General features: G+C 54.2%; 1 protein-coding gene across 4 annotated transcripts; it reads right to left on the bottom strand.

The window, feature by feature from the left end:
• Positions 1-109: 109 nt before the first annotated feature.
• On the bottom strand, positions 110-9,226 carry MATK (megakaryocyte-associated tyrosine kinase). 4 transcript variants are annotated; one of them, XM_038169235.2, is made up of 14 exons: positions 9,020-9,226; positions 7,261-7,491; positions 4,749-4,805; positions 4,422-4,535; positions 4,158-4,273; positions 3,661-3,880; positions 2,469-2,562; positions 2,304-2,369; positions 2,045-2,144; positions 1,851-1,935; positions 1,656-1,729; positions 1,373-1,568; positions 886-972; positions 110-778 (listed from the first exon to the last, which is right to left on the bottom strand). In XM_038169235.2, exons 3-14 carry the CDS (start codon positions 4,755-4,757, stop codon positions 596-598), a joined length of 1,344 nt encoding a protein of 447 aa, XP_038025163.1. In that variant the 5' UTR covers positions 4,758-4,805; positions 7,261-7,491; positions 9,020-9,226; the 3' UTR covers positions 110-595. The 4 variants fall into 4 exon arrangements, with proteins under 4 accessions (XP_038025163.1, XP_038025165.1, XP_038025166.1 ...); XM_038169237.2 differs by having other exon boundaries at positions 4,749-4,829; positions 9,020-9,169; XM_038169238.2 differs by lacking the exons at positions 7,261-7,491; positions 9,020-9,226 and adding an exon at positions 5,965-6,940.
• Between the last annotated feature and the right edge of the window lie 4,718 nt (positions 9,227-13,944).

Here is a 13,944-nt window from a genome sequence, read left to right as displayed (position 1 = left end):
TGCACTCAGCCCCATGTAAGAGAGAGCACTAATTTGAGACTGGAGACTTAAAGATGCTGTTGAACTAATTTCTTTGGTTTAATCAAAAAAACAAAAACAAACAAACAAACAAAAAAAACACACACAAAAAAAAACCAAAACCAACAAATCCAGGCGGTTGAGCTGGCTGTGTTTGGGGCCTTCATTTTGTGCCAGCGTGGGGCTCTGCTGGGGTTGGGGTTTCTTTTTCCAGCAGGCTGGGATGTCCCGTCCTGTCCCATCACCTGAGGGGTGGGGGTATCAAAGGGACCCAATAGGGGGCCATGCACACAGCACCCCCGTGGGGCTGCTCTCTGCAGCCTGGCAGGTCGGGGTCCCTGCCGCCGCTCCAGGTGGCCCCACGTGTGGCTGGGTTAAAGACCCATATGGGGACGGTGGGAGGTTGTTGCATCCTCTTCGGCCACCCCAGGGGAGGAGGGCACCCTGCCACTCCACTGTCCCATCTTCTCTGGGAGAAAGCAGCACGCAGGTTGCCTGGCTGCTCATTTCCATGCTGCTCCCTACCCCGATGGGTCTGGGGGACGTCTGGCCATGGGTTCTGGGACCAGGACGCAGGTTAAACGTCCCTTAGGTGCTTCAGCTCCTTCTGCAGCTTCTCTGTGAGTTTCTTGAAGGACGGCCGCTTGCCCGGCTCCATCTCCCAGCAGCTCTTCATCAGCGCGTAGATGGCAGGCGGGCAGCCCTCGGGGGGGTCCATGCGGTACCCCTCCTCCAGCAGCTCTGTCACCTCCTTCAGGCTCTAGGGATGAAGGAGGGAGCTGGGACCTCACTGGCCAGGGGGAGCTGGGATGTCCCCTTCCCGTCCATCCCCTGGGGACATGACCCAGAGTGTCCCCTGGCACTCACCAGCTTGGGGTAGGGTGCTCGGCCGAAGGAGAACACTTCCCACAGGAGGATCCCGTAGCTCCACACGTCCGACTTGGAGGAGAATTTCTGCCACGGCACGAGGGGGTAGGCTGCAGCTGGGTGGGGGCTGTGCTGGGCTCCCCAGGGCTGTGCCTTCATCTCCTGCTGCACCCGGGGCTGTCCTCCCCTCATCGGGCTGCGACCTCGTGGCCTGGCCCTCCTTCACCACCAGGACTCCAGCTCCAACCCAGCTGTCCCAGCCCGTCACATCCCATAGGAGATGCCCTAAATCCCCCCCACGCCCCAATATCAGGACAAAAGCCAAATTTTGGGAGACATGGGGCTGGTGGCACCAGGAGCTGCCGTGGGGCAGGGATGAGTTGGTAGGAGGCGGTGGGTGGGTATGGAAAGGGGGACCCAATGGGATGAGCTGCTTTAGGACACCCCACCCCACCCCCAGACCCTTTCCCTTCCCTCCATCACTCACATTGTGCTTCAGGGCCTCGGGAGCCGTCCACTTCACGGGCAGCACCGTGTTGTCCGTGCCCTTGGGATTGACCCGGGCTAAGCCGAAATCGCTCACTTTGGCCACGTGCTCCTCGGAGATGAGGATGTTGCGGGCAGCCAGGTCCCTGTGCACCAGCTTCTTGGACTCCAGGTAGTCCATGCCTTGGGCTACGTCCCTGTGGTGGCGAGGCAGTGTCACCGCGTGCCTCCCAGCGGGATGCAGAGCGCTGGTCCCAGTGGTGGGGAGGGCAGGGGGCACTTACAGAGAGAACTGGAGGAGCTGCTGGGGAGTGACTTGTGCGCGGCCCCGTGTGCGCAAGAAGTTCACCAGGTTGCCCTGACGGAGGAGGAGAAGCATCTAAGAGCTGCCCGGTATCCACCCAGTGCAGCCCCAGACCAGGGATTTTGTCCAAAAACTGAGCAGCTTTGAGTCCCACTGGCTGAGGACACGCTCTCACCTTGCTCATGAACTCCATGACGATGTAGAGGCCGTTGTGCAGGATGACGCCGAGCAAACGCACCAGGTTTTTGTGCCGGACCTTCCTGAAAGGAGGCGACCATGGTCAAGGGGGTGCTTGTTTGTGCCTGGGTCATGGGGCAGGGCCTGGCCATACCCCCGCAGTGTCCCCTCAGTGCCCCCCCAGGCACTCACGTCATGGCAGCAGTTTCAGCGAGGAAGGCCTGGGCGGTCACATCACACTTGATGTTCTTCACAGCCACCTTCTGCCCCATGTACTCGCCCTCCAGGACATCTGGGAGGGGGCATGGGGCATGTGTCATGGGGCTGAGCCCTTGGCTGCACATCCCACTCCCCACATCCCAGGCTGAGACCCCAAAAGCCCCAGGACAGTGCCCAGGAAGGACACTGGGGGATGTCCTTCAGGGATCTCTGTCTCCATCTCCTCACCTACCTCCGAACTCGCCTTGCCCGATGCGGTCTCCCAGCGTGAGGTGCTGCAGGTTCAGCAACCAGCCGGCTGAGAACAGGCGCAAGGACAGGTCAAAAAGGCCACCAGTGGGGCCGTGCCACCTCCTTCCCCAAAACCCAGACCTGATCCTCTCCCACCATCCCCTACCTTTGGCCAGCTCCTCCTCGGCTGACTTCATCCCCGTCTTTGGCTTGGGCTTCACCAGCTTGGTGCAGATGGCTCCCTGCTCCTTCGTGTAGTGCTGCAGAGGGAGGGACAGACGGGGCTGGGGCAGGTGGTGGGTGCAGAGCCAGGAAATGGCTTTGGGGTGCTCCACAGGCCCCTGCCTCCAAAGCTACCACCTCCATCTGGCCCTGAGGTGCCCACAGCCCCTCCTGCTTGGGCTGCATGAAATCCTGCTTTTCCCCCAGCACTGCAGTTCCCAGCCTGCATCTCAGCCCTGGTCTCCATGGGGAGGCACCATGACCAGGAGAGGATTTGGGATGCTACCGGCGAGCTGGGCAGCAGATGATGGAGCTGAACCCTGCGGGAGCTATGGCCCGGCCCTGGGGGGAGCAACACGTCCGAGTTGGGTTTGCAGAGGTGAAGCGGAAACAGCAGCACGGCCGTAGTGGTTACTGAGCGGGGCTGGGGCAGCTGGGCGGGGAAAGGGCTGGTCTGAAAGCAGAAGTTGTGTCTAAATGAGGAAAATATATGGCAGTACAAAACCCCAGAAATGAGGCATGGAACAGTTATGAGACAGGGCAGAGGCAGATCTTGAGGAAGAGCCTGCTGAAAGCATGAGCTGGTGATAAACTCAGTGACAGCAGGAAGCCTGGGAGTCCCACAGGGTGAGCGGATGAAGGGAGAGCTCAGGGGAGAGAACTGCAGCAAAACGCCTCTGAGCCTCAGCACTGCTCAGGCCTCAGCCAGAGCACGGGGGCAGAGGCTGTCAGGAGCTTTGTTTTCCAAAATGCTCCAAGCTCCACTGCTGCACGAAGCACCAGAGGAGCAGGGACAGGGGACACACCACCCTAGGCAGGGCACGCTGTGGGCACAGCTGGTTTGTGGCCCCCAGGGCATCCCGGATCTGTCCATTGCACCCCAAACTGAGTGGGGAACTGGGAGAACTTCCCGGGATGGAGAGCTGCACCGAACAAAACCCAGCAAAGAACACAGGCAGCAGCAGTGAGCTCCCAAGTACCACGGGACGAGGTGACCACGCTGTCACATGGATGGCAGCGCTGGCACGAGGTGGGTCAGGGATCACTCCACAGGTTCTCCATCACCATGTGCTGGGCTGGCTGGACCAGCCCTGGAGCCCCCCAGTGCAGCTCACTGACTGGGGGGGGGCTCTCACCTCGATCATGTCGATGAGATTGTAGAAGCGCTGCTGGCTGTCGATGCTCAGCATGTTCTCCTCGTGCACCACGCGGTAGTGCATCACCTCCTTGCCAAAGCTCACGCACAGCACGTAGTCGCCGGGGTGCCGGATGGATTCGCGCACCAGGAAGAGCCCATCCTCGGCAGGCTGCAGCTCCTGCACCGCCTCCACCCCTGAGATCTTCCCGTGGAACCAGCTGGGGACAGGGGACGTGGGGACAGAGACCGTGGGAACAGGGGACGTGGGGACAGGACACCAGCAGCAAGACAGGAAGAGCAGAGACCCCACCAAGGCTGTGCCAAGCCCATTGCACAACCCCCCTCCCCATCAGGCCCATCCGTGCTGGGTGTGCACACCTCTGTGAAGCCAGCTGTTGCCCCAGCAAATCCCCCCACGGCCAGGGCTGGGGGCTGCTCTGCCCCCACGCACATCAGAGCCCTCTCTGCCGCCCCCGGGCCCCTCGCTGTACTCACGGCATGAGGCTGAGCTTGTGGTCGGCGCGGATGGCGCCGCGCTCCCGCAGCACGCTGCCCGCCAGCAGCCCCTCCTGCCCGCTCTCGTTGTGCCTGGCACGGTACCAGCCCTTGCCCTGGGGAGGAGAGGGTCTCAGGGCAGGGGGAGGCAGGGGGCACCCCGGGGAAGGTGGTGCCGGCTCCAGCAGCTCAGCCGATGGCCCTGGGGTCCCCTCCCCTCCATCGCATGGCCACGGCTGGCCCCCACGTGCCCCTCGGGTTCACCTCCACGGCCTCGATGATGGTGACCACATCCCCCTTGCGGAAGGCCAGCTCGCCGGCCTTGGGCTTGTTATGGTCGTGCTTGGTGACGCACTGCGTCCCTGGGGGCCAGTGTTTCTGCAGGGGAGGAAGCGGCATCAGCAAGGGCAGCGAGGGCAGGGGCAGCGAGGCCTCGAGGCATGTCCCCCTCCACCTCCCATGGACATCGGGGCCAGCCCTGGGGACCCCCCTGCTCCCTGGCCAGAATGACTGCACCGGGGACGTAGGACCTTGGTGCCCCAAGGTCCCCACAATCAGGAGCTGTCCCCTGCAGCTGGCAGCCCCACTCACCCCAGACATGCTCGGCCGTCAGTGCATCAGGGACTCCCCGTCCTCTGCCGCTGTCACCTGTGGAGAGGAAACCAAGCAGTGCTGTGGAGGGATAGGGCCGAGCCCATAGCCTGCACTGTACCAGGCCACCGCCGCTGTCCCCACCTCCACCAAGGGCCTTTATGGCCCAGGGCAGCCCTGCACCATGGGAGTGGGCTGCAAAACCACAGCGTGTGCTCTGGGGACTCTCCTGCCCCAAACCCAGGTGGGAACAGGAGGCAGGTGTCCTGCTCCTTGCCCCTTCTCCCTGCCCCGCGAAGCAGAGAGGTGCTTCACCACCCACCGGCGCTGTGAGGCCACCAGAGCGACAGCAGGAAGATGCGGTTTTACCAGAAACCGGCAATTTCACCTCCTGTTTCTGCAGCTCCCACTCATCGGGGCCACGAGATCCGGAGCTGGGAGAGGCACAGGGGCCCCACAGACATGGGATGTGGCAGCACTGATGCAGGGGCTGCCTGCCTGAGGGGTGAGGCTGATGGACAAGGCTGGGATGAGGTGGGACTGTCACATCTGCTGGCCCCGGGATGATCACACAAGGTCCCCATGGTCCCCTGCCACCAAGCTGTCCCCCTGGGAGCCCCTAGTGCCTGTGGGCACACTGGGCAGAGACCCTCGGTCGTGTCCAGTCCCCAGGGAAAGCCCCAGGCAGTGAAAGCAGAGCCTGGAGGCAGCACAGATGGCTGAAGGGGACAGAGCAGTGCCACAGGACAGCCCATGGCACTGGTTTGTGACACCAAGCCTGCATCCTGGGTGGCATGACCCAGGCTGCCATGTGTCCCCAGACCATAGGACCATCCCTCAACCCATCAGGGTCCTCATAATAAAGCGTAGTAAAGCGCCCTTCCTCCAGATCCATCATGCTGGTAGAAATTTCTCTCCATCGCTGCAAGGCAGATGTTTTCATTCCTTTTCTAAGAGAAGGTGGGATTCCTCAGCACACAAATGACTCACATGCTTCAGGCTCTACCAAGGATGCCACCTGATAAGACCACATCCCACGTAGGCAAAGCTGCTTCGTGCCCACCTTGCTCCTTCCTACCCAAGAACCAGAAAGCACGAAGCTGTCCCAGCAGCGCCGCACTTCTCTGCTTCCAAGTCCTCAGAGGAGCCAGAGAGGCGTTGGCTTCCCGAAAAGAGAAATGTCTGAGGAGGGGGAAGAGATTTTTGTGGTGCTCACCTGACATGAGAGCACGGGCAAGGGGGGTCTGGGACCAGCAGCACCTGCACCTCCTGAGCAAACCCAGAGCTGGCCCTGTGGGAACCTCCAGCCAGGGCAGGATGATGCCTCCTCGGCTCTGCCGGGCTGGGGGAGGCGTGGGGCTCGCTCAGCGCCTTGCAGCAGCGATGTCACCCTCCGCTCTATTCCTCTTTTGGAGGGTGAGTCATGGTCACTCCTCTGCACCACCAGCGGCAATCCCCAGCCTGATGCTGTGACAACAAGGATCTGAGGACTTGCTGTGCCCGTCCCCATCCCGAACAACAAAAGAAAGGGACAGCTGCAGCTGTGGCAAGCCTAATATTAGCAGGCAGCAGTTTTATCTGCCCCAGAAGCCATCTTTAGCTAGCACAGACCTCCCCTTGTCCTGCCCATCCATGCCACACATTATTATCCTGCTGGACTAAAGCCTTTGAGCAGAGGTGCAAAGAAGGTGGCTGCTCCCTGGCGGGCTTAGCCAAATGCACCAGATGGTGCTTGAAGGGTGGGGTGCTCTGCTCGAGGCTCCCAAGGGCTCCACTTCTCCTCTCCCCCACTGGCACTGGGCAGCCTGTGAGGCTCGGGGTGCCCAACCCATCCCAGCCAGCACCTCCACCCAGCAACCTGGGGCACGCCGGTGAGTCACGATCCTCTGGTGCCACTCACACGCCTCATACTGGAGCAACTGTTTGTTCGTGGAGATGTCCAGCCCGTCAAGTTCCCACCACCGGAATGAGCATTCCCTCAAGCAGGATGCATGGGCAGAAAGCCTAGGAGAATATGTTTGCCCTCCTCTATTTTTTTTTCTTGTTGTTCTACACTTTTTTTAACCAGTTAACCTAAGCATTTGTAACAAAGACGAGAAACACAAAAGCCCAGTGGGGTTCCTGACCCCAAAACAGATTTCAAGCTTGTTTCCAGTGCTCAGAGGTACTCTAGCTGGAAGAAGAGCTGCCACAATGCAACAGCACAGAGGTGGAACGGGCGACATACACGCTGGCAGATTGCACCTCTGCACTGCAATGTGAGCCGGACATATTGCACACACCCCTCTGAAACACGGGCTGGAGAGGTTCCATTTTACTAACACCCGGCTGCACTAAGGGTCACCAAGACAAGTGGTAGATGTAGATCACCTGTTGAAAAACGGGCGACACATGGCCATTTTCCCCACCGACTGCAGTCCTCGTAACACGACATCCATCCCTCCCCGCCGGCAGAGCAGACACGGCGATGCATCACCTGCTCTCAGCAACTCCAGCAGTCCCTTGCACTTACCTCCCAGCCACGTCCATGCAGGGCCTTGGTGGCAGCGATGCCTTGGAGCTGCTCGCAGCTAAGTCTGGACTCAAATTCCCAAATTCCTGGAGAATAAACTCCCTTTCACATGGAGCAGCAAAGCTTTATTTTCAAGGGCATAGTCCCAGAAAGAGACACTGCGTTATTTCCTGATTTCTCTTCTGGTTAGGGCTGCAGAAGTAACATCCTGGAGGTCCTAGTGCCTGCCTCCTGCACAGTCAAACATTAATCAGAGCTGACTCATTATTTGACAATGCTTAAAACAACTTTTATCCTTTGATGGCACAAATCCACACCCTTGCTAGAAATGATCATCAGAACTTATACCCTGCAGCACTGCGTAGCTCTCACAGAAAATTAATGTTCCACTATGCAAATGAGAGACCTGCTGCTACCGCTGGAAGCTGCCACCAGTGCATCCACCCGAGCTGCAGGTGCTTGTGCTGCCAGCAGCTCTCCGGCGAGACTCAGGAGTGGACGTGGTGGGACCAGGGACCCTGGAGCCTAATTCTGTCTCAGTACCAATTTCCGTCAGATTTAGGGGAGGCTGCTCCAGGAGAATGACTGTGCCTTGTTGCTCTACTAGGGATAAAAGTGCACAGACACGTGGCAGGCTGGGAGGGGCAGTTGTACAACCCAGAAGGAGCTTTAAATGAACACCACTGTCAAAGGGCAGTGGCTTATCTATATCCTCCAGCATCCACAACTAGGGGAAAGGAAGCAATTGCCTCTGTAGCTAATCAGAGAGACCAGTTTCATACTTATGTTAAACATTTCTAATTTTCAGGGCCAAATGGTGAGAAAGAAGAAAATGCAGTTTCAGGCAAACACATTCCATTCAAGTTTTTATTTTATTTTTATTTATTTTTTTAATAAAAATTATGCTTACGCCTTTAAATATACTGGCACTTCAAGGAAAAAGGCAGTGTAGAAGTAAGAAAACTATTTGTTTAAAGAATGACCCCAAGGAATTTAGTTTCTTTGGGTACAACTCCCAGTACAGCTGAGAAGTCCTTCCAAACAGGCCAACAGTTTAAGCTCCTGGTTACATTTTTCCACCAACAAACTGCTTCCTCAAACCACTGGGACAGATGTGTTCATAGGACTCTTAGGGTGTGTTTCCCAAGAAACACTCCTCGCACTCCCAAGGAGTGTTTCCCAGGAAGCACTCCTTGCATTATTCTCTGGAGTTGTATGGATGGATCCTTAGATGCCAGGTCTGTTCAAGCTAGAGAGTAAACGTGTGCATCCTCACCATCCCTGCGTCACACTGCGGGGTCTCAGTGTCAGATCTCCTGGGCTCTAAGCACTACTCTTGGCAACAAACAGAGATGTTTTGTACTTCTGTTTTTTGTCACATCCAGTCATTGTTACAGATGTGACCACAGACCAAGAACTCAGCATCACACAGAGGGAACAACGTGATCAGACGTAATAAATGGGCCCTCCCTGTCCTGCTGTGTGGGCCACAAAGACTCCCACTGCTTCTGCTGGAGCTGAACTCATCTCCCATTTTCTTTCTCAGGTATCTACCAGCCAAGAAGTGCCTCAGTCTTTAATACTAATCCTCAAAATCACCTTTCTCCCTTCTCTGATGCAGCAGTTCAGTTATCTGTGCTGCACAGCCCTGTTTAGTCCCATACAGCTGAATCACTGGTGTTCCCAGGTACCCCTAACACAGCCGACAGCAAGCCAAAGCAGAAAGATTGTGTTAAAACTTCCAGAGCTGCTGAGTTACCTTGCAACAGTGTGGGAAAAAGTTCTTCTCACACGCTGGGCTGAGGCTTTAACCACTTCTCAGTCTTCCTCCTGGTATCCTTTCTGTGGGTGAGTCCCACACGCGATGTCCTGCACAACAAGCTGCTGAGCGGTGTCGTTCCTGGCAGGACTGAAGGAGCAGCAATACAAAGGGCAAAAGTTATCCGAGGAAGCAGAGGAAGGACATGCAGCAAGATTTGTTAGGAACAGCAACACATTTTATACAGAAAAAGCAACTGCTTTCCCAGCACAGATTTGGACATTAGCAGACTGCAGCCTGTGGGCTCTTCTTTGCCTGTCCATCTATCCTCAGTCCATGCTGAAAATACAGTTGAATTCACCAGAAATGTGACGTAGCCTGAGAAATCCACCCTGCACTTGAAGCCTTTAAGAATGAAGTTGGAAAATGGCAGCACATGTGACAAAAACAGATAACTCTTCCCAACCTGGCCCCTGTGATAATTCAGGGGGATTCACTTTACCTCTCCTCGCAGTGTCTAAAGCCAAACATCCCAGTACCCTTTGTCTCCTTCCACAGCCAAAGGAAAATGGGCACCTCCAGAGTGCAACTCGGCTGACCTGGTTTCTTGTGCTGACCTTGAGTAAGCCAAGTGTGTCGGGCTTACATGGCAGGGGGCTGGTGAGGGGGGCTGCAGGGTGGCCTCTGTGAGCAGAGCCCAGCACCTGCCCCAGGTCAGCTCAGAGCCAGCTCCTGCCAGCTCCAAAAGGGACCTGCTGCTGGACAGAGTCCAGCCACGAGCAATGCTGGTTGTGCCTCTGGGAGAGCACATTGCAGAAAGGGGAAAAATGCTTAACAGCAGCTGGGAGAGAGGTGTGAGAAATGAGAGCGGAATCCGCAGCCACCAAGGCCAGTGGAGGGGAGCAGGAGGTGCTCCAGGCAGGCAGCAGCAGCTCCCCAGCAGCCTGTGGAGAGGCCCCTGGTGGAGCAGGCTGTCCCCCTGCACCCACGGCTCCCACATGGAGCAGATCTCCACGCTGCAGCCCCCCCATGGGTGAAGGAGCCCCCGGTGGAACAGGTGGATGTGGCCTGGAGGAGGCCGCGGCCTGTGGAGAGCCCCCGCAGGAGCAGGCCCCAGGCCGGAGCTGCAGCCCATGAAGAGGAGCCCACACAGTGCCTGTGCCACTTGGGGGGAGGATGTAGAAGTGTGTGGACGGGGGAAGTTGTCTTCAGTTTGCTTTTAATCCTTACTGCTCTAGTCAGTTAGCAACAGGCAATAAGTTACAATGATCTCCCTGATGCTGAGTCTGTTTTGCCCCTGACAGTAATAGTTGAGTCCTTACCTCAAACCATGGGATTTTTTCCATCACATTTTCTCCCTATTTTTTTGAGGAGAAGGAATGAGAGTGCAGCATGATGGTGCTGAGCTGCCCCTCAGTGTTAAACCATCACACCGATATTGAGGAAGGCTGCTTGCTCATAAGGGCAGCATAGAATGCTGTCAGGGTCTTTGAGATTCAACCTCCAGCATTTAGAGACAACACCACTGAGATCAAATGCCTCTTTTCATAGCTAAGATTTCTGTTCAGCACAATGGTGCTGTTGGGTCAGCTGTACGGAGGATCATTTGGAAGGCTATTTCACCCTGGCTGTCAGCAGGAGCTTTGAATCATTCCTTACCCTGCTCCAAGCAGCTGCAGAGAACATGGGATCCAGGTGCTGCAATGCACCCAAACACCCCTCACTGCATCACTAGGAGCCAGAATGACACTTCCACGAGGGATGCCCCTTCTTGCCCAGCAGCCCCAAGGAACAGCATGGACAGCAGAGATGTGGCCACTAAACCGTTACAGGGCAAAGTCTTTTGCACAAATCTGTGTCCCAGTGAGAAAGCAGATTCAACGTGCTCAAGGGACAAGTGTAAGTTATGTTGCTACAGCTGCCACCTCCGTCCGTTAACCCAAACCACGCTGTGGTGGCAGCTGTTACACACAGCAGGCTTCAGTCCACACTTATTGTGATTGTTGTGGGACACAACACACAACACTTGCAAAGATCACCCACAGCTGAGTTCTTGGTCTTTGCAGGAATCCATGCCACGCTGGATCAGGACTGTCACATCTATTAAACCTTGGCAATTTGGTATCATAGTGTGGCTTTCAACTCTGGCAGCACTTGTGGCAGTGTCTGATTGATGGTTTTACTTTCTAATTTCTAATGAAGTTTTTGGAGTGGAAGCTTTTGGGATGGGCTGGACTGTGTGGAACTTCAGGCTGGTGATGGCAAAGTTGAGAGGCTCTGGGTAAGGATTAAGGGACGAACAACTAAAGGGGATGTCGTTGTGGGAGTCTATTACAGACCACTCGGCCAGGATGACAACGCTGATGAATTATTCTTTGCAGAACTAAGATGCCTCAAGATCAACTCCCCTTGTCCTTATGGGGGACTTCAACTTGCCAGACGTCAACTGGGATCACCACGAGCAAGTCCATGAGGTTCATAAAACACCTAGATGATACCTTCTTGGTGCAGGTGCTAAGGAAGCCAACTAGGAAAGGTGCCCTCCTAGATCTGTTGCTGGAGAACAGAGAGGATCGTGTGGGGGATGTGGCAATTGGCAGCCATAGTGACCACGAAATGGTTGAGTTTAAAATTTTTGGTGACAGAAGTAAAACTGCCACCAAAACTTCATCCCTGGATATGGGGAAATCAGACTTCAGGCTGCTCAGGGAACTAGTTAGCAAGGTCCCCCGAGAAACTGCTTTTGAAGGCACTGGACATACATGTCCATGGGTCCAGATGGGATTCATCCCAGAGTGCTTAAAGAGCTGGCTGACATCACTGCGGGACCTCTCTCAATTGTTTTACAATGATCTTGGGAATCTGGAGAGGTCCCAGTAGACTGGAAGCTGGCAAATGTTGTGCCAATTTTCAAGAAAGGCAATAAAGAAGACTCTGGCAATTACAGGCCTGTCAGTCTCATATCAGTGCCTGGTAAAATTATGGAGATTATCCCTGACGTTATTGAAACACACCTGGGGGACAATGCAGTCATTGGTCCCAGCCAATGTGGGTGCATGAGGGGTAGGTCCTGTTTAACACATTTGATTTCCTTTTATAAGATCACCCATCTAGTCAATCAAGGGAAACCAGCTGATGTGATCTTTTTAGATTTCAGTAAAGGTTTTGACACAGTTTAAATAGTCACATGATCTAAAATTTTGGGTAGACCTACGTGGTGCCAGGGGTTGGAGTCGATGGTCCTTATGGGTCCCTTCCAGCTCAGGATATTCTATGAACCGTTTCATCCTCTCTTGATTAGACTTATATCTGACTAAGGTCAGATTGCTCTAGATAAAAGGCTAAAAATCACTCACATTTCAACACCTGAAACTCCTTCTGATTACCAGAAGTAGACAAGATAACCGTACAGCAAAAGGAAGATAAGAACTTCAGCGTGAGGTCACAGCAACACTAACCGCACGGCAGGATGGCAACAGCTGCAGCACAGCCAGGTAGCTGCGAGCAGTTTTCATTTCAGAACACACTGCGCTGTACTAGTGACATACAACAACGCCTCTAGTTCAAACATCTGTGGAAGTACTGAAAACGCATCCCTCTTCAAACATATGTTTTAAAATTGCTTATAACTGTTACCCAGGATATTTAAATGGTGCCTGCTTTACACCCAAAACAAAGATACCTAAGAAACAGGTTTATCTGACAATAAACAATCCAGATTTTTCTCCAAGAAGTCTTAAAAAGCAGAGGTCCAAAATACTCTAAAAAATCTGAAAGAGTGTGAAAATCAATTTGAAAGCAGAGTTTAAGTGATGAATGCGTGACACTTCAGACACTTCAGACCAGGCTAGGAACTGCCTCCAGTTTGAGGCTTGAAATCTACAGTAATAAAGTAAATGCACAAAGAACCCACAACAGCCTTGTACTTCCTTTTGTATGCCACACCGCATACTGGGTCTGCCTGGGATGTTAACGTTCCCTGCAGCAGCCCACACAGGGCTGTGCTTTGCACCTGTAGCTACAACAGCAGGGGTCTCAAAACTGGGGTTGGGTCTGCTGCTGAGCAGTGCTGGCACAGCATTAGGACTCTCTCCAACCCTCCCGGAGTCAGCAGGCTGGGGGTGGGCAAATGGTTAGAAAGGAACATCCCCAGGGCAGCTGACCTAACCCAACCAAAGGGATATTCCACACCATATGACGTCACACTCAGCAATAAAAGGTGGAAAAAGGAAGAAGAGGGGAGGGTGGGCTCTCGTGAAAACGTCAGTCCTTCCAAACACCGGCTACGTGCATTGAGGCCCTGCTTCGAGGACGTGGTCAAGCATTGCTCATTCGTGGAAAGTAGAGAATAATTTAGAATAATTTATTTCCTCTGCACTTCCACACAGCCTTTATTTGTTGTGTGGTGTTTGTTTTTTTTTTGTTTTGTTTTTCTTTTTTTTTTTTTTTTTAATCCTTCCCTTTAGTTAAATTGTTTAATTAATAATATTTTTTCCTTAATAATTATTTTTCCCTTTAATTATATTATCCTTATCTCAACCCACAAGTTGTTCTTTCCTTTACTTTTTCCCCTCCTCTTTTGAGGGTAGGGTGAGAAAGTGGTTGTGGTGGAGTTCGGCTGCCTAGCAAGGTAAAACCACCATACACTGATAAAGATGAATACCCCCTTCCCCCTGCCCCTTATTTATTTATTTTAAAGTATGTGCCTGTTTACCTATTTTGCTATGGGAAGTTTCTGGTGTGAGGGAGGGGGAGGAGAAGGAGACATAACAGAAGGCAAGGAACTGTTGCTATAGGCAACTTCACTATTATAGCATAGTGCAATTTCTGTAGTGATTGTAGTACAATTTAAAATTATCTACAGTATATGATTTCAACAAAAAGTTATCAAAATTATCCAATATGACACTAAAACAGGACCTCTT

Source organism: Anas platyrhynchos, chromosome 29 (genome assembly GCF_047663525.1).
Source record: "Anas platyrhynchos isolate ZD024472 breed Pekin duck chromosome 29, IASCAAS_PekinDuck_T2T, whole genome shotgun sequence".
Classification (NCBI taxonomy): domain Eukaryota; kingdom Metazoa; phylum Chordata; class Aves; order Anseriformes; family Anatidae; genus Anas; species Anas platyrhynchos.
The sequence above is the reverse complement of the archived record's forward strand: the minus strand, read 5'-3'. Positions and strand labels throughout refer to the sequence as shown.